The sequence below is a fragment of the Sus scrofa genome, chromosome 15 (genome assembly GCF_054392235.1).
Source record: "Sus scrofa isolate SSC_HxYL_T2T_F1_AM1 chromosome 15, Sscrofa_HxYL_maternal_Yorkshire_Landrace_v2.0, whole genome shotgun sequence".
Classification (NCBI taxonomy): Eukaryota; Metazoa; Chordata; class Mammalia; order Artiodactyla; family Suidae; genus Sus; species Sus scrofa.
The window spans coordinates 118,352,938-118,379,776 of record NC_139397.1 but is presented as its reverse complement, the minus strand read 5'-3'; the positions used below and the strand labels follow the sequence as shown (position 1 = coordinate 118,379,776).

The window sequence follows — 26,839 nt, the reverse complement described above, 5'->3', positions numbered from 1 at the left end:
GAATGTCATATACTGGATAGAGTTACCGAAATTGTTTTAGGAGGAAGGTATAAATTATAAGTATATGAACAAATATATGTACTCGGCTTTTAGGGTGTGATTAATATCACAACAGCACCTTGAGTAATTAGATTTTGAAAGTAATTCGTGTGAAAGCAATCACAAGCAAAGCTGGGAATCTGCCACTCGATTATTTAATTTCTTTCTCCTACCCTGACTATAAATCAAAACATTCTCAAAATTGTTAGGCAGAGGAAAAGCTGAATTAAAAAAAAACAACAACTAGAAAATCCAGGTTCTAAATAGAAATAGGTTATTTTTGTGTTTGGTTTTAAGAAATCGTTGTGTAGTCAGGATGATCTGAATTACAGCGCTCACTATGAAGAGTGTCATTAGGGAATGTGTTGCGGAAGAAAAGGAGAGCTTTGTGATCAATGTAAAAGCTTCCTCGTGTGTTATATGGTATCTGCGGTTTAATGCTTCCTCATGGTAGCCTTGATTCAGTACTGGTCACCATGTGAGTTTCTGTTGGCACCCGTCTTTTCCGCTAGACCGACCTCTTTCTAGGTAGAGCCACTGTCTTATTCATCTTTGGTTGATCTTAGGAGGCATTTTGAAAAACAAGGCAGTTTTAAAATTTATCAAGATGATTGTGTATGGGTGGGTGTTGGAGGGCAGGACACTGGCTGATTCACGATCACAGGAATCCCACCCAACAAAGAATTGCCCTGTGACCTGAACTTTCTCATCTCCTCCTAAACACGGGGCACATAAAAGTATTTTTGAACAGTTGGTCCTATGGATTTCCAAGATGTACTTGGATTTCTAGGGTTCAACTACTACGCAGATTAAGAGAAAATTATACTCTCTGGTGTTCAGAACTTTGCCAAGCATTTTTCACCATTTGGAAAATCACATGGCCAACCACACTGCAGTCACAATACTTGAGCTGACAGTCAGCACTTGTCAATTTGTAGCACTTGCATTCACAGTGACCCCATGTCTACATAAAAATATACTTATTTAGTTATTTCACACATCAAATGTAAAGAAACAGTGTGCACAATATCCAGTTGACTATTGTCTTTCTTCCTTTAAGTTCAAAGTGATTCATTATAAGTGGGGGTGAACATCTGACCATTTTATTAGGCTTTCTCTTTTACTTGTTCTTGACCTTTTAATTTTTTAATTTTTAATTTTATTTATTTATTTATTTTGTCTTTTCGAGGGCTGCACCTGCGGCATATGGAGGCTCCTAGGCTAGGGGTCGAATTGGAGCTGTAGCTGCCGGCCTACGCCAGAGCCACAGCAAAACACCGGATCCATGCCTCGTCTGTGACCTACACCACAGCTCACGGCAACGCCAGATCCTTAACCCACTGAGGGAGGCCAGGGATTGAACCCAGAACCTCCTGGTTCCTAGTCCGATTTGTTAACCACTGAGCCACGATGGGAACTCCTGTTCTTGAACTTTTTAAATTTTGATGCGATTGTCATTCTGTTTCTAGGTATAAGATTTATGAATTTGATTTTAGGATTTGATATTAAAATGGAGCACTGGGTCAGATAGTATTGAAGGCCACCAATCTAGTAGATTCTGGGATAACTGCCTTATTTTGTGCAAAGGAAATGGGACACGATCAGAGATGAAATGATGACCCAAAGATCATACAGTGGATTAAGAAGTAGGCTTTTGCTGAGTAATGAATATACAGCTGTAGCACAAATAATTAACATTCCAGATTCAAACACCATGGAAGGTTATATTCTATTACATAATATACGACACCAGGAGTCAAAATAATTTGATCTACCCTTTAAACATTTCCTTTCATTGCCAATTATTCCTCCCTTACCCAACAAAAGTGTTGGTAAAATTTTTCTTTTCTTTTCTTTTCTTCTTGCTTTTTAGGGCTGCATTTGTGACATATGGAAGTTCGCAGGCTAGGGGTCAAATGAGAGCTGCAGCTGCTAGCCTACACCACAGCCACAGCAATGCCAGATCCCAGCCACATCTGTGACCTATGCTGCCACTTGCAGCCACACTGGATCCTTAACCCACTGAGCAGGGCCAGGGATTGAACCCACATCCTCATGGATACTGGCGAGGTTCTTAACCTGCTGAGCCACAATGGAACTCTGAAGGACAATTTCTTTAAACCGGAATTTCCATTTTCCTTATGATCCCACTATAGACTAGGACTATATCTTTTAGATTAAAAAAAAAAAACCAAACACTCTTAGTGCAGAGCTAGATTGCACACTTCCTCTTTGGCCCAGTTACCTGCCTCCTTGCACCCGCCATCCTTCGGGAAGACCGTTTGGATCTGCGGACACTGCAGAAGTACCGCCTTTCCCTTCCAACAACAGCAACCGTGCAATGACTGTCCCACTGGGCCCTTTGGCATCTTTTTTTTGTCCATGTCTTCCTAAGCAACTTTACTTAAGAATGACTGACCTGTGACCCCACGGAGTGCCTTTGAAGGTTCCTCGAGTATCGAGATCTTTTTCTCACGAGGGGCAGGAGCTGGTTTTTCACTGGCGGAGTCAGTGGATGAGCTGTCCTTCTCGCAGCCGTTGACGTGGCCATTCTGTATCTGTGGCGCCGCCGGCGGCTGCAGGGGACCTGCGTCCGGCCTCTCTGCCTTGTCTTTCGCTTCTTTGTTGCCTTGATGCTGCTTAGACTTGCTTCTTTTTCTCTTATTGTTCTAGAATCAGAAACAAATGAGAAGGTAATGTTATTTAGCTCACACCCTTGAGATACAAGAGAGCAAAATAAGGTATGTTATTCCTTTTTTTCTCTCTCTCTTCTAATAGAATGGGAGAAAACACCTACATCTTTATTAGCCACCCAAATCAATATAAATATCTTCTTACAATGACTTGTCTAAACTTTTACCTCACAAACATAGCAAACAAAAAGTTTCCTTTAAAAGGAAAAAACAGCAGGAAATGGCTTAAATAGCCGATGTAGTTTTTGAGCAGACTCACCACTACATCTCTGAATGGTAACACAGCAAAGTCTTGGGATAACTGCCCTGGAAGAGTTTGCGTTCAGCTATTGTGCCATTGGAGAACCTCATTTCTTTCTTTTCTTTCCTTTCCTTTTTCTTTTGTCTTTTTGCCTTTCTAGGGCTGCTCCTGTGGCATATGGAGATTCCGAGGCTAGGGGTCCAATCGGAGCTGTAGTTGCCGGCCTACGCCAGAGCCACAGCTACGCAGGATCGGAGCCGTGTCTGCAACCTACATCACAGCCTATAGCGATGCCGGATCCTTAACCCACTGAGCAAGGCCAGGGATCGAACCCACAACCTCATGGTTCCTAGTCGGATTCGTTAACAACTGAGCCATGACGGGAACTCCCAAGAACTCTCATTTCTTAAAAAGGTGATGGAGGTGGGGGAGGGGAAAGACTAAGGCTCTGAGCCATAGGGAGAAGAGGGGAGGCTGAGGGGAGGGCTGGTACCAAAAAGGCGGGCAAGCCCTTGCAAAATGAGGAAGAGCAGTCAGATCTGCGAAGTCCAAGTTGGGTCAATGAAAAGGCACTGACCAATCAGGAGACCCCTGGATTGCTGTCCCTGTCAAGGAAATCCCGTCATCATCCCCAGGAATATTTAAGCTGGAGTGGACAACTGCCACGAAGCCACGCCAGACTGATGTGGGTCTGCTAGGACACTTGGATCGCTCAGTCCCTGGCTGAACGGCATTACAAGACTTCCCTTTAAGCAGTTCAAAATCACAGCAACCCTGCATTTTAGATAACTGACAATTTGTAGGCCTTGATACAGGTCTCAGCCAATCAGAACAGATACTAGACCCATCAGGACAGACCCTGTCCTGCCTCCTGCATCAGTGAATGCCAGCTAAATACCAGCCTGGCTTTGTTCTTCAACGCATTTGGAAAAGAAACATTTTCCTCTTAATTCTCCTCTCAACTCCCCTTCTTTTCCTTTGAAACCACAATCATGCCCCTGAGTAAGGGCTCTTTCAGGGCAGAGAAGCGCATTCGCTGGGTAAAGGGGAGGCTCAGGGGCACCTCTTTCTCCTCAAGCCCCACATCTTCTGGTCTGCAGAGACCATTTCCTACTGAACCTCTCAGAGGAAGGCTTGGTAACGAGTTGGGTCTGCAGCTGTGTCTGCTCCTTTTTTTTTTTTTTAACATCAGAGAAATTTAATGCCCAAACCACACATCTGAGATTTTTCCATGGAAATATAAATACTGCCTTTCAATCACTGGCAAATCATCCTCATCTCACACAGGAGCCTGGGAAGCTATGATTTAGAGATAAGCGAAGACTGGCAAAGATGGCGGCATACAAAAGCAAAAAAAAAAAAAAAAAAAAAAGGAGATCTCATAATTCTTCCTATTCTCCATGAAGCTAGGAGGAGAAGGAGAAGAAGGAGGAAAGGATAATTTCAGTAATGTCAGGGATTTTCTGAAAGCAGTATTGCTTTTTTTTGGTGTTTGTTTAAAACCTGTTTTGCAGGCCCGTGATCTTCCCTCAGGGGGAAGGGGAGACTGGATAGGACATCCTGGAATGAGATTCCCAAACTCGGGCTTGGCTGGGAAGGGTAGAAATGGGTGGGGCAGTTACTTTGGAGAGAGAAGCAGACTTCTGGTGAAAATCATGAAACCGAGTCCAGGCCAAGACCAAGAAGGAAGCTGCACCTTACAGGAGTAGTGAGTGCCTCTCAGAGTTCACAGGATCAGGACAGTGTGTGCCAGAAACCAAAGCCCGTGTGTGCTCTGCAAACCTCACATGTGCCCAGAAGTCAGATTCTGTGTGACCAAACAAGAAGGCTAAATAATCTGAATAGGGCAGACTAAAGTCTTCCCTCTGTTCCCAAGGAGCAGTCTGCCAGGGTTCACAAGAAGAAAACAGAGGTCTCTTCCTTGTATGAGTTTAAGGTATTTTCTATTCTTTCTTTCTTTCTTTTTTTTTTCTTTTTTCTTTTTTCCCTTCCTTTATTAAAAATCTAGCTTATTAGTAACTCAGGCAAAAAAGGATCTCGGGGCAGCCCTGGACCAATTCTCTCAGCTGGAAAAACATGTGAAAAAATATTTAGAGCTTTTCAAGTATCTTTAAAACACTCCTTAATTTTTTCCTTTGTGCTCCAGGATACGTTCAGGCAAGTTAATGTCTAGAGTCCTTTGAATTCTCCGTTTGGGCTCGCCTTAATACTTAAAAAGAAAAACTCTAGGACTTCTAAAGCACACCTGGTGGTTCAAAACACTAGAACAGAAAACAAGGGCATTAGGAGTGAGGGTGGCTGATAATTTAAGAGTCATGAATCTGGAAGCTTCCTGGGTGTACACATTAAGGTATCTGAAAGAAACACAATATTGGCAGCCTTGTTAAAATAACAACCACCACGAAGGTTGTGATGGAAGACATTACTAATTTACAATCAATATCAATCTTACCTTCTTTTTTCCTGTCATATTCCATTCTTTAAGAACTTGAATTGCACTGCCTAGACAAAGACAAAGAATCTTCAATGTGTATTCACATAATAAAACACTATGCAAAATTCATCTCTGTCTTTCCACCTTGGTAGTGATTTTTTTCCCCGGCTTTTTCATTTGTTTTGCTACCTCCTACCTTAATAAAAATGCCAGTTTCGTTTTTTATTTCCAGAGTTTCATTTAATTCACTGCATGATCTTGGTTTTATCAAAGTATTAAGCCCCACTACATGAAGCTTACTTTTTTTTTAATCATTATGTTGTCTTAGAGAAAATGAAATATATCTTGAGAATTTTCTGATAGCTTCATTGCCATAGGTAGAATTAAAATTGTTCTACTTGATATATGAGTCAAAATACCTACAATCTTCCAGGCCAAACATGGGATTTAGAATATTATTAACCATGTGAATCCTAACAGTTTGGCCACTCCTGTTCATTTTCTGCCTCTACTCATCATGCTCACAGCCTGCAAGGCGATAAAGGAGGACCGATGATCTGAGGGTAGTTTTGCCCTCATTACTGTGGTTAGGGATGGGATGCAGTCTTTGGAGGTTCCACTTTGAAACAAAAGAAGCTCATCCGATAAGTTGAGTCCTAGGTTCTGTCAATGCCATTCCCGGGCATACGTGGGATCCCACAGACTCAGAGAAAGGCCTGACCCGATTAAGCTAGAAAATATTTGAAAAGAGATGCCTACCCATCCATCAGGTACAATAAGTGTCTACTAAGCAGTCTAAGTGCTTCCCTCCTTCCAACTGCACTGGGGGTAATTTCAACCATAAGTTAATGGGTAATGAGTAGATCGGTTGTGCTCATTTAAGTAGGTACTTCTAAAAGAGGAGCTCATAAATGTATTCTTTTAACAATTTTAAGCATTCTCGTACAATCTCATTACACTAATAGTTCTCTACAATGAGTGTGTTGGCCAAACAAAGATAAACTTCGGGCTGGTCTTTATAAGAAACTTCAAATTAGTAGGGCCCCAATTACTGGGTCTACTGTCACTGTTAGATAAGCAGAAGGCCATATTGCTTTGACTAATGTTTAGAAAGCCTAATTATTCCCATCCATTCAGAGTTTCCAATTCAGCGCCCCTCTTAGGCTTTTTGAGTTACATGTACTTAAAATAGTAAGACTGCACTTAAAATAAGCTGTAATTCAGACTTTTTATTAACTGGGCCAGTCTTTCTCTAATTTGCGCAGAGAATTAACGTTTCACAGTTCTTTTCTTTTGAAGAACTGTAGGAATTCATTTTCACTAGTTTTCTTGATAAGTCACACCAGTGGCTAATCATCATTAGGGTAGTTCTTATAGCTCGACCTCAGTTTTCCAAATAAAATGAAACTTTAAAAAGTGTTAAATATTGTTCTTTTTAATTAGAGAAAGGAGGTGAGTTGCTTTCTGCTTTTGATTGCAATATTCAATTATTCCTCTAATTTTCATAGTTTGATATAGATTCTATTTGCAATTTGGGTGCGTTTTTAGAGAGGAATTCTGGAGAAGAAATAAATACTTATGTTTACAGACAATTTTGAAACTGTTATTATTAAATTTTAATTATACTGAAACTGCTTGGAGTTTTTTAAGCCACTCAGAGAGGGTGCTTCTCATGTGCCTTGTAAATGATTCCTAACAAATATTTCTGATTTTCAGTGATTTTGAGATACGTTTTCCCATTGGTCCCCATCCAAAGTGATATGAAGTTTCTCAGCAATCAATGAGTTTTTAAAAATGAGACCTCAATACTGACAAGCTGAAAATTTCACGAAGGACAAACATGGGGCTCTATTTAAATACGAATGGGTTTGATGACAGCCCATCAGTTCTGAGCATCTGTGCATCTCATCAGGGTCACTTTGTAATAAAAACTTTCATGATGGAGAAGGTGGGGGCCTCAGTCCAAGTCAGGGTGGGGAAGCATGAGAATAATAGCTTTTTTCCTGTCCTAAAGCTTTTTCCCATGTGAGTGATGCTGACAAGTGAAACCTGAAAAGAGAGTTTATCTGAGGCAGGATGTGCACGTTTGCCCCAATTTTCTTCTGGAGACAAACTGCACCAAATGCTGCAAAGTCAGATTAATATCACATTCTCTGTATGTGTTTATTATGAGTAAAGAGTATCTATCTGCTAGTGTACAAAGCAGGAAAAACAGTTATGCACTGTGGCTCGGTTTGCAGGTCTATTTTGAATGATAGTCATTTTTTAAATTCAATCAGGGCCCTAAACCTTGACTGCAGATATCAGAGGGTGAGGTGGTGCCTGGTGCCAAGACCTTGCCTGAAATTCAATTATACTATATGCAGAAAGAAACTTAGGGAGATTCTTCTCCTCCTAGGACAGTAAGCAAATCAAATGTCCTCAACAAATAAAGCACAACTCGGATAAAAGTGAGAAATGTGCTGATAGATTTTTGAACTTTCGGTCAGATTATGTTTAGCTAGTCCATGTTTACAGAAGAGAAGTTTTGGTGATGGTAGGAAAGAAGACATACGACATACGATAACTAAGGACAAATATGAGATCTCTGTTCATAAATAGAACTTGCTTTATTTGATTAGGAGAGAAGAATTTCCCATAATTTACAGGCAATGTAAAGAAATGGGTTAAGCAGTTACAGCGCCAATACATTCCTGAGACTTCAGGTTCTATAACATCCCGGGCAATGGGCTGTATAAAAAAAGATTTTTTTTTTTTTTAAGACAGTGAAAAGGTTCCAGAGGTAGATAAGATGAAGTGAGTTCAGGCAACCTCAAAATCATCACAAGCTAAGGATATCAAAGATTAAACTAGTCCTCTCAGACTACATAAGCATCAAGTTCAGGGATTCCAGCCACAAGGCCAAGTAGAACTATGCTAGTTAAAGAGGTGAAATGGCTTTCCAGATCAGGAATTAGCCTCCATTAACAAGGCCACCATCAAGTAAAGGACACGGTTAATAATGAACTGAACTGATGGAGAGACAATGGAATTAGCAGGTATCCTTTGGAAACTATCTACAGTCTTTTTTTTTTTTCCTTCAGTGAGGAAGAACTTCCAAATTCTGCTCTTCATATGTAGATGTGTTTTTAAATGCCCAGCATATGTTTATGAAAATTAAGCATTAATGAATAATTAGTATTCAATTCATTCAAGGCAAAAAAATATAGACTAGACAGAATATTTAGTTCTAACAGCTTTAGGTTCAGAGAACGTCTATACTTACCATCCACGAAGGCCTGCACTGCTTTATCTACATTAAAGTCAAACTGTTGTAGCACCAGGACTATTTCATTATTGCTTTTGTTGGGAACAACTGATCGAACTGCATAGATCTGGAAAGGAAAGGCAAAGAAAAAGAAAGGTAAGCATTTTGAATATAATTCATCCATGACTCTCTCACTGGCTAGAGTAATAACGTCAGAAAGGCCTTAAAAAACCACCTAGTCAATCTTGGAGCCATCAAGCACACTCTAGGCATTTCAGACCGGTAAAAATTCATCCTGGTAATCACCTTGATAGCCTCTTTATTTGAGTACACATTTCTACAAAGATGTCCTTGTTAGGACTGGAGTAGCAAGTGTGAAAAGCCAACTCTGGTTTTGCAATCTACTCCCTCTTCTCCCCAAATCCCTGCCTCCCACCCCCAAGACTCCAGATGCATACAAGATGTGTTTTCAGTGAGGACACAGATAGTTTTCTGTCTCAGGCTCTCTTCTCCATTGGCTCAGGAGGTATTTTTGGAAACTTGACAGAAATAGCCTCATGCCTCAGCTTCTCTTATATGCACAGTGGAGACAGTCATACTGAGGTTCCCAGAAGTATGTTGTGAAACTCCATCAATGTTTATAGAGACAGAAGAAGGTGGGACATTGTAATTTTGAAATAGCAATCTTAGCTATTGTGAGCGGAAGTCTGGCACTTGCCATCGGCCTCTCTGTGGAGTCAAACATGAGCCACTGTAGCAACAAACCTGCAGCACCACCCCGAGTGGAGCTCAGGGTGGAAACCAGGAGTGAGGCACTCTGTGCTCTGGGAAAACTGAAAAAACAGGCCTTCAGATAGTCAGATATTTTTATTTTTACTTTTATTTTTTTGTCTTTTTGGCATTTCTTGGGCCTCTCCCACAGCATATGAAGGTTCCCAGGCTCGGGGTCCAATCGGAGCTGTAGCCGCCAGCCTACACCACAGCCACAGTGATGCGGCATCTGAGCCTCGTCTGCAACCTACACCACAGCTCACAGCAACGCAGATCCTTAACCCACTGAGCAAGGCCAGGGATTGAACCCTCAACCTCATGGTTCCTAGTCAGATTTGTTTCCTCTACGCCACGACGGGAACTCCAGGTCAGATATTTTTAGAGGAAGATCTTCTGTGCCCAATTCTTGCATCTCCTCATGCCTAGAAAAACACTAAAATCCTTCATGGTAATGTCTGCTCCTTGTGACTGGTGGTAACCTTCAGGAGAGCAGCAACAAACTTTTGTAAAATGAGTGTGTGCTGCATGCACCTCCCCCGCCCCCCATCACATCCAGATATTCCCCCTTTTCCTCTTTGGGTGGTATTTCAGCCCTGGCTGTAGTTAAGGATAAAGGATGTCACAGTCATCTGTAAATGCAGTTACCTCCAATGGTGAAAGCAGGTGAGTCCTGCAGGCTATGAAAACTCAGGATGCTGGCCCTGATAGCTGATGTGCATATCAAAGGAATGATTTCCCAGACCTCTTTTGTTCCAGCTACCTGTCCTTTGCTGCAAAGACTCCTATATAACCTAGCTCCTCCCGCACAGCCTCAGAGTGGCTTCTTCTTTTTTTTTTTTTTTTTTGTCTTTGGTCTTTTGTCTTTTTAGGGCCGCACCTGCAGCATATGGAGGCTCCCTGGCTAGGGGTCTAATCGAAGCTGTAGCCACCGGTCTACACCAGAGCCACAGCAACGCCAGATCTGAGCCGCGTCTGCGACCTACACCACCGCTCATGGCAACGCCGGGTCCTTAACCCACTGAGTGAGGCCAGGGATCAAACCTGCAACTTCGTGGTTCCTAGTTGGATTCGTTAACCACTGAGCCACGACGGGAACTCCCAGAGTGGCTTCTTAAGGCTACCTGAGATGCTTCTCGAGTCCTTATTTCACCCCAAATAAAACTTAACTCTCATCTTTCAGGTTGTGGATTTTTTTTAGTCGACACCATCATCTAGAACATGTTCCTAAACACACTTCTGAAAATCAAACATTTAAAACAGAAGAAGTGGAGTTGCCCTCGTGGTTCAGCAGAAATGAATCTGACTAGCATCCATGAGGATGCAGATTTGATCCCTGGCCTTGCTCATTGGGGTTAAGGATCCAAGAGGTGCCTTGAGTTGTGGTGTAGGTGGCAGACACGGCTCAGATCTGGCGTTGCTGTGACTCCGGCCTAGGCTGGCAGCTGTATCTCAGATTCGACCCCTAGCCTGGGAACCACCATATACCGTGGGTCTGGCCCTAAAAAGACAATAAATAAATAAATAAATAAATAAATAAATAAATAAAACCGTAGAAGTAAATATATACGAGAGCCAAGGATTTCAATTGATTAAGCTGATATTCAATTTTTAATGACCTACAGGTATTTCTTAATCGAATTTTGCACATATTCTTTCTTCTTGCCTAATATAATTCACTGACCTTTATCTCACAGATCTTGCAACTACTATAGGATGTCCTATCCACATTAGCAAAACCTGGCACACCCAGCTGTCCCTTGAGGGGATTACTGCAGCCACTACTGACAAATATGAGCGTGCGACAGGGTGCCCAGGTGAGCAGCATCCACGAGGCTCATCACAAAAGCAATGTACGATCCTGACATGTTTTCATCAACCGTTACATTATGACCAGTTGAGTTTTAGAGTTACATGCAATTTACTGTAATCAGATTCATGGATTATGGACTATATATGCATGATAATGTGTAATGTGATTCTACTGTTCAGAATCCCCCATTAAGCTTATAGCCTATTTCCTAATTGTTTTAGAAAGTAAGCAGCCTACTCCATATGGATCTCTATATAAGAGTATTTAGATTATAATGAGAAAGCAGTGCAAGATACGAGTTTATAATTTTTAGAGCGTCTGACATTGTAGCAAGCCGGCTTACAATCTTGACATTCATAAATGCTAACTCTGTGGGTTTTATCAAAGATTCTAATACAATAGACATATGTAGTTGTATATACGTGACTCAGGAGTCTTTCCATTTTTTTCTAGTTTCACATTTTATGATTCTTAGTCTTTCTAGCCTCTATATTAAAAAATATCATTAACTTTGTCAAATCTAAGTTCTTTTTCACTTTTTCTCTTGCTCTCTTTAAAAATCCTTTCAGTGAATATTTTTTTGAATGCCTATTGTGACAAGGCACCAAGCTTCTTACAGATAAGAACCTAGAGGGGGATGCACATATGAGAAATGATCATACACATAAATATATTCTTATATGTTGTGACAAATACAAGAGGGAAGAGATGGATGGGAAAGGCTCTTCGGAGTTTCTATTGTGGCTCAGTGGGTTAAGAACCTAACATGGTGTCTATGAGGATGGAGGTTCGATCCCTGGCCTTGCTCAGTGAGTTAAGGATCCAGCATTGCCGCCAGCTGTGGCATAGGTCACAGATACCGCTGTGACCTGGTGTTGCCATGGCTGTGGTGTAGACCACAGCTGCAGCTCTGATTTGACCTGAGAACTTCCATATGCCCCAGGTGTGTCCTTAAAAAGAAAGAAAAAAAAAAAGGGAAAGGCATTTTAGGCAGAGGGAACAGCATGAGTGAGAGGCCAGGCTCAGATGAGGAGGGAATGGGAGGAAGGCAGAGGCTGAGGGTTTGAGAGTAAAAGATGAGGCCAGAGGTGGGGCAGGGACCAGATCAGGCAGCCTACAAAGCTATGCAAAAAACTTAGGTCTTGGGAGCATCCTTAACCATCCTTTAATGTTGTCCTTTCTTCTTCCTTCATCATGTTCGAAGGATAGCTTTCTTCCTCTTCTCTCTGTCTCTAATCTATCCTTACCATGTACAAATTATATATATAAATACATATGTATATATCATTATATGTAATGAGCTATATATTACTATGTAAGTTAAGGTATGCATCACGTTGATATTATACATGTATATAATGCAAAATGATAATCACCATAGCATTAGCTCATACCTCCATCCCATTAGATAATTGCCACTTATTTTATGATGAGAACATTTAAGATTTATTCTCAAGTATAAAATATAGTATGTATAGCTATAGTCACCAGACTGTACTTTATTTTTTATTTTTATTTTTTTAATCTTTTTTTTGGCTTTTTGCTATTTCTTGGGCCGCTCCCGCGGCATATGGAGGTTCCCAGGCTAGGAACCTGGCTGGCCTATGCCACAGCCACAGCAACATGGGATCCGAGCCGCGTCTGCAACCCACACCACAGCTCATGGCACTGCTGGATCCTTAACCCACTGAGCAAGGGCAGGGACCGAACCCGCAACCTCATGGTTCCTAGTCGGATTCGTTAACCACTGCGCCACGATGGGAACTCCACCCGACTGTACTTTAGATTCCCAGAACTTGTTAAGTTTATACCCTTTGACCAAAATCTCCCCATTTATCTCTCTCTTTTTAAGAGAAGCCAAGATAGGGAGAAAAACAAGGAAAAAAACCATCTGCACGCAACTAAAGAAAGTCATTCACAGTGCATGTTCAGCAGTAAATACAATTGGCCTAGTAGGTACCTGTGCACTGGAGATATGTACAAACATTACATGTTATCTAATGTAGTTCTTTTAAATAAAGTTCTAACATTTCCAGTCACTATGACTGGTTAGTATTATATAAAATTTCTTAATAATTACAATTCTTATTACCACATCAGTCACACCCTTCTAAATAATACAATGCTTAGTTATTAGTTACATTAACTACATTATAATTACATTAGATCACATGATCCAGCAATTCTACTCCTGGGTATATATCCAGAAAAAATGAAAACACCAATTTGAAAAGATACATGCACCCCAATGTTCATAGCAGCACTATTTACAATAGCCAAGATACGGAAGCAACCCTGGTATTCGATAAAGAAGGATCACAGAATATTAGCCATAAATAGAATGAAATCCTGCCATTGTCAGGAGCAGGACAGACCTAGAGGATATTATGCTTAGTGACATAAGTCAGAGAAAGATACATACTGTATGATAGATATCATGTAATATCACTTATATATGTAATCAAAAAATAAAACAAAAGAATGTACATAGCAAAAACAGACTCACAGATACAGAAAACAAAATAGCGGTTACGGGTGGAGAGAAGGAAGTTGGGAGGGGCAAGATTGGGGCATGGAATTAAGGATACAAATGACTATGCATAAAAATAGATAAGCAATGCAGATGGTCAACAAGCACATGAAAATAATGCTCAACATCACTGATTATTAGAGAAATGCAAATCAAAACTACCACGAGATACCACCTCACACCAGTTAGAATGGCCATCACTAATAAGTCCACAAATAACAAGTGCTGGAGGGGGTGTGGAGAAGAGGGAACCCTCCTGCACTGTTGGTGGGAATGTAAGCTGGTACAACCACTATCGAGAACAGTATGGAGGTAATCTTATAAAACTATACATAGAACTACCATATGACCCAGCAATTCCACTCTCGGGCACATATCCAGACAAAACTTTCCTTAAAAAAGACACATGCACCCGCATGTTCACTGCAGCTCTATTCACAAAAGCCAAGACATGGAAACAGCCCAAATGTCCATCGACAGATGACTGGATTAGGAAGTAGTGGTATACATACACAATGGAATACTACTCAGCCATTAAAAAGAACAAAATAATGCCATTTTCAGCAACATGGATAAAACTAGAGACTCTCATCCTGAGTGAAGTAAGTCAGAAAGAGAAAGACAAATACCATATGATATGACTTATATCTGGAATCTAACATATGGCACAAACGAACCTTTCCACAGAAAAGAAAATCATGGACTTGGAGAATAGACTTGTGGTTGCTAAGGGGGAGAGGGAGGGAGTGGGATGGATGGGGTGCATGGGGTTAACAGATGCAGACTATTGCCTTTGGAATGGATAAGCAATGAGAGTGTAGCACTGGGAACCGTATCTAGTCACTCATGATGGAGCATGGTAATGTGGGAAAAAAGAATCTATTCATGTATATGTAACTGGGTCACCTTGCTGTACAGTAGAAAATTGGCAGAACACTGTAAACCAGCTAGAATGAAAAAAATAAAAATCATAAAAAATAGATAAGCAACAAGGATATATTGTACAGCACAGGGATTTATAGCCCTTATCTTATAATAACTTTTAATGGAGTATAATCTGTAAAAATACTGAATCACTATGCTGTACACTGGAAGCTAATATAATATTGCAAGTCAACTATACTTCAATTAAAAAAACAAAGTTTTCAATCCACCTACACAGTTATGTGATCAGTAAAGGCCCAGCAGCATGGACTAAACATAAAATTAGCTATTCTTCCTGTTTCTAGTCTCTTCTCTGCAAAACATAATATAAACCACAACTTATAGAGATACTTCCTCTTTAGACATGTATACTACTCTCACCTGTCCCTCTGTAAAAGAAAAATAAAAAAACAACACTGGTAGGATATAGAAAACATCTATCCTTGTCACTATATATCCTAGCTCTGAACACATCCTTAGAAAACTGTCAATAACTGAGTTCTGATATCCAATATAACTATGAATATTGTATATAATTCCTAAAGGAAGACAATTAAGACAAGGATGTCAATTTAAAAAAAAAAAGGAAAAAAAGGAAAGGATAATTTCTGCCTATTCTTAGCTATTCCATAGTAATGTTGAATTATAGTGAATTTCTGGGCAAGCAAGATGTTTCTGCTTTAGTCACAGTACCTGGCTAATGCGAAGAGAGTAGTGTTGTTTCTCTACCTTTTTATTTATATATTCACTACATTTATTTTCCTATGAAAATGCCAGTGAGAAAGATGGAGAAATCCTGGCTTTCTTCTACGCACAGAAAAATACAGGAATCTCAGAGTGTCACTATTCGAGGTGCAGCATAGTCTTAAGGGGTCTAAGCATTTCAATCCAAAAAAAGACCCCCTTATGAAGGAGCTTTAAAGGAGTGGATGACAAAGGCAGTGCTATAGTGAGATTGTGTTGAAAAGCTGCCTTTGCCTTTGGAAATGAAGCTCCTGAAGCAATGGATCAATCAATGCGTGACTAATGGTAGTTTGCATACAGGGAACTCATAAAATTCACGCCCGCAGTGACTGCTTTGCAGAGGCTGTTTTTGGCACACAGCCTTTACTTCACTGCCACAGCCCAAGTCTGTTGTTGCAGCTTCACAAGGAAGCCCACTGTTTGAAGTTGCACTTGATGACATCCCTCAAGGGTTCTCAAGCCATAAACAGAGTGTTCCAGAGGGTCTGACCAGGTGTCAGAGCAGGTCGTTGGGCGATGATCTGGACGGCTAGTTAGCAGTTCCTTTAGGGACTACTTTACCTTTGCCAAATCACCTGTTATCCTGCTTTGCTTTTCCTCATTTAAAGCTAGTTTGACAAATTCAGTTTGCGATTGAGAAACCTGCCTTTGCGCATCTCAAAAATTGTTTTGATTTTAAGTTTTTGCATAGCAAAGGAAATCAACCATAAAACAAAAAGACGACCTACAGAAAGGGAGAAAATATTTGCAAATGATATAACCAGTAAGAGGTTAATATTCAACATATATTAACAGCTTACATAACTCAACATCAAAAAACCAAAAAACCTGATTAAAGATGGGCTGAAGACCGGAATAGACAGTTTTCCAAAGAGGAACTATAGATGGTGAACAGGCATATGAAAAGATGCTCAACATTGCTAATCATCATGGAAATGTAATAAAAACCACAAGGAGATATCATCGCCCACCTGTCAGAATGGCAATCATCAAAAAGAAATAAAAAATGTTGGTATGGATGTGGAGAAAAAGGAACACTTGCACACTATGGGTAGGAATATAAATTATGGAGCCACTATAGAAAACAGCACAGGGGTTCCTCAAAAAAAACCCTAAAAACAGAACTACCATATGACCCAGCAAGTCCACTCTTGGGTATATATCCGAAAAAAACAGAAACATTAATTTGAAAAGATACATGTGCCCCAATGTTCACAGCAGTGTCATTTACAGTAGCCAAGATAAGGAAGCAACCTACATGTCCATCAACAGATGAATGGAGAAGAAAGGTGTGGTGTACGTGTACACACACACACACACACACACACACACACACACAGTGGAATATTACTAGGCCATAAAAAAGAATGAAATGTTGCCATTTGCAGCAATATGGATGGACTAGGAGGGTACTATGTTAAGTGAAATAAGTCAGGTAGAGAAAGAGCAATATTGTTGGATGTTACTTAGAAGTGGAATCTAAAAAAGACAACAAACTGGGAGTTCCCATCGTGGTGCAGTGGTTAATGAATCTGACTAGGAACCATGAGGTTGCGGGTTCGATCCCTGGCCTTGCTCAGTGGGTTAGAGATCCCGCATTGCCGTGGGCTGTGGTGCAAGTTGCAGACACGGCTCAGATCCTGCGTTGCTGTGGCTGCAGCGTAGGCTGGTGGCTACAGCTCCGATTCGACCCCTAGCCTGGGAACCTCCATATGCCACAAGAGTGGCCCTAGAAAAGGCAAAAAGACAAAAAAAAAAAAAAAAAAAAAAAAAAAAAGACAACAAACTGGTGAATGTAACAAAAAAGAAGCAGGCTCACTGATACAGAGAACAAACTAATGGTGAGAGGGAAGAGGGGAGGAGCAGGATAGGGATAGAGGATTAAGAGGTACAAACGGTTGTGTATAAAAGAAGCTACAAGGATATACTGTACAACACTGGGGAATATAACCAATATTCTGTAATCACTCTAAGTGGATTAAAACTTTCGAAAATTATGAATCGCTAGATTTTACACCTGTAACTTAAGTAATAGTCTATATCGACTATACCTCAACGAAACAAAAATTTCTTTAAAAAGCAGTTTGGATGTAACTTTAGCATTTGAATCTCCCCTTCCTTTCTCTCTCTGGCACTTTCTATATGGCTTGGCAGGTTTTGCCGCATTCTGCCTCAGGCCCGCCTTGCTGGCAGTTTGCCTGCCCTAAGGGACAACGCAATGTGGCTTTACAGACGCTATTTGGTTTCAGCTTTCCACATTACCCTACCTGCCCTGGACCTGACTTATCTGGTTTAAGAGCTGTTAGCAGATTTCCTCATTCACACTGTGCATTTTTTGAGCCTCTTTGTGATGATTCCTTAGAAATTCTTCTTGGCTTACTGATGAGTCACTCAGACCATGTCTGAGTCTCAAAAAATGGTTCTGACCCAAATTTTCAATCCACCTACTCAGCTGTGTGATCAGTAAAGACCCAGTATTATCAAATGAACAGAAAATAATGGCTCCCTCTCTGCTTTTGGTCTCTCCCCTGCAAATTCATTCCGGGCAGCTGACAGACTGCTCTTCTTCAAGTATCATCACGACTATTTTCCCACCTTCCTTAAGAGTAAAGTCAACTCTCTACAATCTGGCTCTCAAGGCCATTAACAGCTGGGTACCCACTTGCTTTTCCAAATGCCCTTCTTGATTTGCCCTTTACAGATAAGTGCAAGTGCAGTGTTGGCCCCCTACCCTTACCTCTGTCTGAGCTTTGCCCTTGACCTGAGACATGCCTGCTTGCCCAGATCTCATAGTCCAGCTGAAATGCCACCTGTTCCATGAAGTCTGCCTCGACCGTCCCTGCCGTAAGTCACCTCTGTCTCCTTTCAATGTCCACAGCCCTTAGCAGGCATCTCTTACCCCAGCACCTTCTATGTCACAGCCTAAGTGTCTGTGTTAAGCTGTGTCTTCCAAATGGTAAGCAACATGTGAGCAGAATCCTTCTCTCAACTATTTTTGCATCATCGCCATGCTCACCTCGGAGTGACTAACAATGTGCATGCAGTAGGTATTCAATAACTATTTGTTGAATGAAAGAATGCCAATGTGTAGCTACACCAGGCTGTTGTTTTGAGTCAAAGGAACATTCCGCCAGTGTTCCCATCGCTCTGCATGTACCATCCACAATAATAGGAGGGTGAGTCTCCGTTAACTGTGATGTGATCTAAACCTGATATGTTAGAGAGAATAAAGAATGTGTTTTTATTTTTTTTAATTTTTAAAAAATTTTTTGTCTTTTGTCCTTTTAGGGCCACATCTGCGGCATATGGAGGTTCCCAGGCTAGGGGTCTAATCGGAGCTGTAGCTGCCAGCCTACACCAGAGCCACAGCAATGCCAGATCCAAGTCTCGTCTGTGACCTACACCGCTGCTCACGGCAACGCCAGGTCCTTAACATACTGAGCGAGGCCAGGGATCGAACCTGCAACCTCACGGTTTCTAGTCGGATTCGTTTCCGCTGCGCCACAAAGGGAACTCTGAATGTGTTTTTAAATGTCAATAACAGAGATGGGAAGAGTACTTATGAGACCTGATAATTTTACTTTCTTTATGATACGATACCCATGGTATTCTTTGGAGTTTTAAAAATATGAAAGAGCATAGTAACTGCCTATCCTTGCAAAGCTCAGCCCAGCAGACAGGTATTAGTTGAGTCTCCACTAGGTGACAGGCACTGAAGACACATATGGGGAGCCAGCTACAGTCCCTGCCCTAAGATGGACAGTGTAGCAGTGGAGCCAGAACTGTCTATACCTGAAAGCGTGTAAAACACTGTGCTATCTTTATGAACAAGGTGCTGTGCTACCACAGAGAAGGGAGGAGTTAAGTTTGCCCAAGGAGGGGGTTATATAGAGGAAACAGCCAAATGTCATGGTAGACGTTTTGGAATTAGGCCTATTTTCTGCTCTTGGCTCTGCTACATGCTAGCTCTATGACCTTGGATGAACTGCTTAAATTGTTGAAACTTGGTTCTGTGGCTGTACAATGAGGATATTACCTGCTAGAGTCTCAGTAAAAATGAAAAGAGATGATGCATGCAAAGTGTCTGATATAGAATGTGGCATATATTAGCTGCTCAATAAATTTTGAAGGAAAGGGTGGGAGCATTTACACTGAGCCGTGAAGGAGATGGGTCTCTCTAGGTATAAAGGTTGGTGGTGTATCTTTGAGATGGAAAGAATACGTGTCTAGAATGTTGGCCAAGACTCATTTGGGGGAGATCGGCCTGTACATTTCCCTTCTTAAGAACCTTCCTTCACAGCCTCGATAAGCAGTTAGTGGACCCAAGGCTCTCCTCCACCTTGTCCTCTCCTGCAAGCTGAGTGGTACCACAAGGAAGCCCATCACTAGGGTAACTAACAACATGCGCTCCCTGCACCACCCACCCCCACCTCATCTCATTCTTTTTTTTTTTTTTTAATCTTTTTGTCTTTTTAGAGCCGCATCCAAGGCATATGGAGGTCCCCAGGCTAGGGGTCCAATCGAAACTGTAGCTGCTGGCCTACGCCACAGCCACAGCAATGCAGGATCTGAGCCCCGTCTTCGACCTACCCCACAGCTCATGGCAACGCTGGATCCTTAACCCACCGAGTGAGGCCAGGGATTGAACCTGGGTCCTCATGGATGCTAGTCAGGTCTGCTAACTGCTGAGCCATGACAGGAACTCCCTCGTCTCATTCTTTCATTTATTTACTTACTAAATATCTACTACGGTCAGGTACTGCATTGATACAGCAGTAACAAAACAGAGGTGGTCACCACCAAATCAAGAGAGGAAAAGAGATGTAAAACGTGTTATTAGAAATGGAGTTCCCGTCGTGGCGCAGTGGTTAACGAATCCGACTAGGAACCATGAGGTTGCGGGTTCGGTCCCTGCCCTTGCTCAGTGGGTTAAGGATCTGGCGTTGCCGTGAGCTGTGGTGTAGGTTGCAGACGCGGTTCGGATCCTGCGTGGCTGTGGCTCTGGCGTAGGCCGGCGGCTACGGCTCCGATTAGCCCCTAGCCTGGGAACCTCCATAGGCCAAGGGAGCGATCCAAGAAATGGCAAAAAGACAAAATGACAAAAAAAGAAAAAAAAAAGAAATACATATAATTGCACCTCATGCTAAGTGAGTGATATGGAGGCAGTCAGAGTACGCTAACAATGATCACAGCAGTCAGGAAGTGGCCCATCCGGAAAGACAAAGTGGGCTAATCAGATTCTCTGCCTTGGAGTCTAGACTGTTCCACACACAGGGAGAGAAGCCGGAATGGAAATGAAGAGGGGCCCGTTGGGAGCTGCCTCACTTCCTGCCTTTCCTGCTTCTGGTCCCCAAGTCCCACGAGTCCCTACCAGATCTTTATACTAACCTCTTTTTCACTTGCACTGGTTGGAGAAGTTTCATTTTCTAGAACAAGTAGCGAGTGCCTAGAGGCAACATTAGTAAGTAGGGCTGAAAGGAAAAAAAAAAAGTAATAAAGCCAAATAACTAATCCAATTGGCAAAAGGGAGAAATGGGTGATTTTAAAGATAAATCCCATTAGAATGGCAATGACAGATCGAGAAGAGAGGCCCACGAGCCTTGTTCACGTACTCGTCTAGCCCTCGCTTTGCCCTAATTATTTACTTATGTGACTGTTTGCCCCACTGGAATGTGAGCTCGCAAGTGATGGGATCATAGCTTTATATCCACAGGGCCTGGAACAATGGGTGACATTCAGTAGATGAGTCATAAATGTTCAACTAGATGAATGAACAAAAGGAAGTAGGGAGTCTAGTAAGATGGTCATTGCGATAGCCCAGTTTTTTTTTTCCGTGCATCTCTGTAATTCAGCATAGCATCTTATATAGCAGTAAAAAAAATATTCAAGCCCAAAATGTATGCAGTGTCTCCTAGGTCCCAGGCACTGCTGGTCCTAGCTTTGAGGAACCTGTCATCTTGGAGGTGAGCTTAATCTTATCCCCTACAAGAAGGACAGCAATCAAACATCCTGCAACCTCCTTTTCACACCAGTGAGAACCAGAGTTATTTATGGGCTGCCATTCTTGGAACTTTGAAAGGAATTTTATAATCAGCTTTGGTCACATTTTTCAAATGCTGAGCCATTCTGAGATGCCTTAAAAACAGCTCATCTGTGTACGTTTTGCTTCACTTGCTGGGCCACTAATATTATCTTTGCACTAATGAAGGCAGTTCTCCTATGAATCTGCTTGGGGAAGAAAATACTCTTTGCAGACCAGTACCTTTGCATCACGGATAATTCTATAATTTAATTGCCTTTTCTAACATCTACTTTGTGCCAGTAAAAAATATGCACGAAGTGTTGTCATGTTCCACTTGGCTGACTTTTTGGAAATTAACACCAGGGGTATAAATCAAAATTAACTTTTTTTTTTGGCAGGAAACCAGGATTAGAAGGAATAATGAAGGTTTGAAGGCGGAAAAAAAGTGCAGTTTTCATAGAATTGTGGGAAGTTGAAAGGAGAGAGGATTTTACTGATAGTCTGGTAGTAGTTTCTTGAACTTTAGAGAACATTCAAATCACCTGGGGATCTGATTAGAAAGCAGATTCTGATTCAGGGGCTTGGGGTGGAGCCTGAGACTTTGCATTTCTAACAAGCTCCTGGAGGATGGAGATGCTGCTTGTCCAAGGATGTGGAAGCAAAATAAGAGCCCCCAAAGCCACCTGTTCCCACAAACCTCCAGGAACCTGTGAATATGTTAGGTTATTGGCAAATTAAGGTTGCAGATAGAATTAAGGTTAATTACGTGACCTTGAAAAGGGGAGGGTTTTTTTTAATGGCTACACCCACAGCATATGGAAGTTCCCCAGCTGGAGACTGAACCCAAGCCTTGGCAGCGATCTGAGCTGCTGCAGTCAGATTCTTAACCCACTGTACCACAGTGGGAACTCCAAGGGGGAGAGCATCTAAATTAACTCAGCAGGGCTGATATAATTTCAAAGGTCCTTCTAAGTGGAAGGAGGAGGAAGAGAATGTCAGACTGATGCAATGTAAGAAAGACCTGACCAGCCATTGCTGGGTTTGAAGATGAACGGGGGGCCACAAACCGAGGCATGCAGGCAGCTTTAGAAGCTGGAAAAGTTAAGAGAAAGGATTCTCCCATAGAGCCTCCAGAAAGGAGTGTAGTCCTGCTAACACTTTGATTTTAGCCCTGTGACACCCGTTTGGATTTCTGACCTCCAGAACTGTAAGATTAGAAAGTTGTGGTGTTTCAAGCCACTATGTTTGTGGTGATTTGTTATAAGCAAATCCCATTTGTTACAGCCATGGGAAAATACTACAGTGGACCATACTCTGAAGAACAAACATCTACCCCCTTCTGCCTCCTAATGTGGAGGCATTATTTCCTTTCTCTCCAGCTGCCCTCTTTTTAAGAAATATAACTTCCTGTGGTACAATGGGATCAAGTGGCATCCCTGCAGTGCTGGGACACAGGTTCGATCCCTGGCCCGGCACAGTAGGTTAAGAATCTGGTGTTGCCACAGCTGCGGCGTAGGTTGCAGGGATCTATCTAATCCCTGGCCTGGGAACTCCATATGCTGTGGGGAGACCAAAAAAGAAAAAAAAAAGATGTATATATACCTTCCAGAGGGCAGCATCACCCCCATACACGTTTTGAGGGGATTCTAACCATTCATTCAAGCCAGATTTTGTGAGGGAGAGTGAGGTGAATCTGACACAGTATTTGTCCCCACGGAGCAACAAAACCATAGGAAAACAAGGTAAGACCATAAATAACAATCAACTCTAGGTCATTCTGATAACCAAATCCGCTCTGTTCTCTCTGTTTTCTTTCACCACCGTGGACAGGTTCCCTTTGCCATTCGCCTGGACTCTGAGAAAAGCCATCAAATTGGATTCCCTGGCTTGGTTTCGCCTCTCTCCAATCCACCGTAAAACAGTCACCACACAATTAATCTCCACATGTTCCCTGGTGGAGGAGAGGAGCTGGCAGGGAGAAAGAAGGTGAGGAAAGAGAGGAGATAAATGATGCAACAAGGAAGGAAACGAGAGAATAGGGTAGCAAAATCCACGAAGAAATGTGAGCTTTGGAAGGGAGGGCAGATTCTTCTCCCTCTTTCTCAGAATTCCGAGGAAGGAAGAAAGGAAGGAGAGGGAGAGTGAAGACAGAGGAAAAATGTGTGATCAAGACACCTGTGGTCTATCAAGGATGATGAACTGGGAGCCTCGGAAGAGACCGAGGGATGAGGGATCCAGTTGAGGACACAGAGCAGATGCGCAAGAGAGGGAGAGGATGAGAGAGGCCAGTGGCAGATGGGTGTGGCCAGAGAGGGAATGTTAGATATTGCCAGTCCTTGCTTCTAGTTCTGCCTTCTGGGGTGTAAGAGTAAACCTTTTCCTAAAGATCAGCACTTCATCTTTTTTTAAGGAACCAAAGTGTTCCTCAGAATTCCATTTCCTATGAAATAAACATATGCGCTTCAGTTGTTTTTGCTTTTCTTTTCCTAGCCGCACCTGTGGCATATGGAAGTTCCCAGGCTTGTGGTTGAATCGGAGCCGCAGCTGCTGGCCTACGCCACAGCCACAGCAATGTGGGATCAGAGCTGCATCTGCAACCTACACCACAGCTCAAGGCAACGCTGGATCCTTAACCCACTGATCAAAGCCAGGGATCGACCTTGCATCCTCATGGATACTATGAGCCATAGTGGGAACTCCTGGTCTTCAGTTTTTCATAAGCTGTACCTCCCAAGCTTTCACCATCCTCTGAGTGCATCCTGTTGAGATGTGGTCCTATAAATGAAACACACTGTCCAGAGGATTGTGGGACCTGCACCTGTCTTGTTGGGCCCGACTTTCCATTAAAAGAACCTAAGATGGCATTAGCACTTTCAGGAATCTCATCAGTTACTGGCTCACAATGAGCTTACTATGATACTAACACACCCTGGATTGTTTCTGTGACAAGAGTCCCTGTCCTATACTTGTATAGTGACCAGAATGCAAGGGTAGGAGACTGCATTCGTCTTTATTAAATTTCCATCTCTAAGTTCTGACCCATCACCCCAGCCAGCTGTTGGCTTTTAGAACCTTGCTTTCTGCCATCAAAAACATGGAATGCATTTGCCATTCCTTCCAATTTTGTATCATTTTTAAAAATTAGGTACCATCTTCTATGTCTTATCCAAATTATTGATCTGAATTTTGGACGGGCCAGAGCCGTGTACACAGGCCAGTGTATCGCCACAAGAACATCCCTCAGAGTCGATACTGATCTCTGAATCCACGTTCACTTGCCTATTCATTCATTCCGTCAGTCACAATAAAAAGACCAAGCTAGAAGCTGGAGTGTAGGCAGTGACAAATACATTCCTTGACCTGCTTTGGAATTTAGAGTCTAGGAAGGAGTTCGCGTGTTCCAGAAGGGGAAGTAAAGATGCTTCGAGCGCCTATAACAGGGGGACCTATCTTTTTTTTTTTTTTTTTTTTTGTCTTTTTGCCATTTCTTGGGCCACTCCTGCGGCACATAGAGGTTCCCAGGCTAGGGGTCCAATTGGAGCTGTAGCCGCCAGCCTACGCCAGAGCCACAGCAACACAAGATACGAGCCGTCTGCAAACTACACCACAGCTCACGGCAACGCCAGATCCTTAACCCACTGAGCAAGGGCAGGGATCAAACCCGCAACCTCATGGTTCCTAGTCGGATTCGTTAACCACTGCGGCACGATGGGAACTCCCAGGGGGACCTATCTTAACCTAGATCATCAGGGAAGCCCCATCTGAGGATCTAAGTTTGTTTAAACTGAGGATGAAGAGGAAGACCAAGTCAGGAGAGGAGGAGGGAGAGGAGATGAGATATTCCAGGGATATACAGCATCTATTCATAGACCAGACTGAGGGACTGGAAGCACATTCAAAGGCACAAAGGCCCTGGATTGTTGGAGCATTAAATGTTAGAAGGAAGGGTATTTTGGATAAAGCTTGATCGAAAAGGCATGGGACAAAATGTGCAAAGCCCTGCGTGCCATCCTTTAATTCTGAGCCTTATTCTAAGAGTTTGGAAGGATTTACTTAGAGGAGGTGTGTGATATTTGAATATTTGTGGTCACTACAGTTTCTATGTGGATGAGTTGGAGGAGAGCAAATGGATGCCAGCTGGGATTCTAAAGCAGCATCGAGGGGAGAGCAAGGACACCAAGATGGAGCAGTGGCCAGAATGACTCAGAAATTACTTGGGGAGGAAGTGACTGATTTGTGTTTCAATGCAAGGAATGAGAAAGACGGAAGACAAGGAATCTGGATGACTCCCAGGTGCCTGGCATGCGTGTTTATGTGGATAATGGTGTCATTTCCTGAGAAAAGGGCCTGAGAGGCACCCATGTCCAGATGCCTAGAAGGCAGTTGAGTCTACGGATCTGCAGCTCCAACAAAGAACTGAGCCAGGGATACAGATCTGGGTACTGGGAGCATCAAATGGTGGTTCTCAGCCCCGACTGCAAACTGGAATCACTTAGTGGGTTTTATTTTATTTTATTTTTTAATGATTTTTATTTTTTCCATTATAGTTGGTTTACAGTGTTCTGTCAGTTTCTACTGTACAGCAAAGGGACCCAGTCACACATATATATACATTCTTTTTCTCGCATTCTCCTCCATCATGTTCCATCATAAGTGACTAGATATAGCTCCCTGTGCTATACAGCAGGATCTCATTGCTTATCCACTTCAAATGCCATAGTCTACATCTACGTACACCAGACTCCCAGTCCATCGCACTCCCTCCCCCTTGGCAACCACAAGTCTGTTCTCCAAGTCCATGAGTTTCTTTTCTATGGAAAGGTTCATTTGTGCCATATAGTAGATTCCAGATATAAGTGATATCACATGGTGAATTTTAAAATGTACCTACAGTCAGGTCCCACCTCAAACAATTAACTATGTGCCTGGGCATTTATTTATTTTAAGTTTTCCTAATTGGTCTCACGTCCATTCAGAACTGAGCACCATGAGTGGAGAAGCACCATCAGGGAAGGCAGAGGAAGCTAAGGGATGGTGTGGCGGGAAGAGAAGGTGTCTAGGTTGGACCTCTGTTTAGGTAGAATTGCTACCCTATCCACCAGTTGACCTGACTGCTATCTACTCAACCACCTCTCTCCATTATTTATGCCAACATCGTAATAGTTAAAGTATTGGTCTTAGTTTAGAACAGTCTTACTTTTTGAGAAGGTATTTCAGTTATTTACGACTGCACTTTGTGACTGAAAACAACAATTGGTTGTCATTTCTTAACGTTTGTGTGGGTCAGGAGTTCAAGAGGAGTTGGGCTGAGTGGGTCTATCTTGGGGTCTCTCAGGCAGACAGAGCGAGGAGGAGCTGATCTAGTTGGGGAGGTGATGCTGGCC

At 42.3% G+C, this 26,839-nt stretch overlaps 1 protein-coding gene and 1 long non-coding RNA gene across 16 annotated transcripts in view; one reads left to right on the top strand and one right to left on the bottom strand.

The window, feature by feature from the left end:
• SPATS2L (spermatogenesis associated serine rich 2 like) overlaps positions 1-26,839 on the bottom strand; it is a 181,059-nt gene that overhangs the window by 57,055 nt on the left and 97,165 nt on the right. For all 15 annotated transcript variants that reach the window (NM_001177916.1, XM_084998081.1, XM_084998085.1 and 12 more), the window contains 3 exon segments: positions 2,459-2,708; positions 5,426-5,475; positions 8,673-8,781. In NM_001177916.1, the coding sequence (NP_001171387.1) occupies positions 2,459-2,708; positions 5,426-5,475; positions 8,673-8,781 (409 nt within the window).
• Positions 1-26,839, top strand: part of LOC146396078 (uncharacterized) — a 1,511,729-nt gene that overhangs the window by 1,418,368 nt on the left and 66,522 nt on the right. The window lies entirely within an intron of this gene.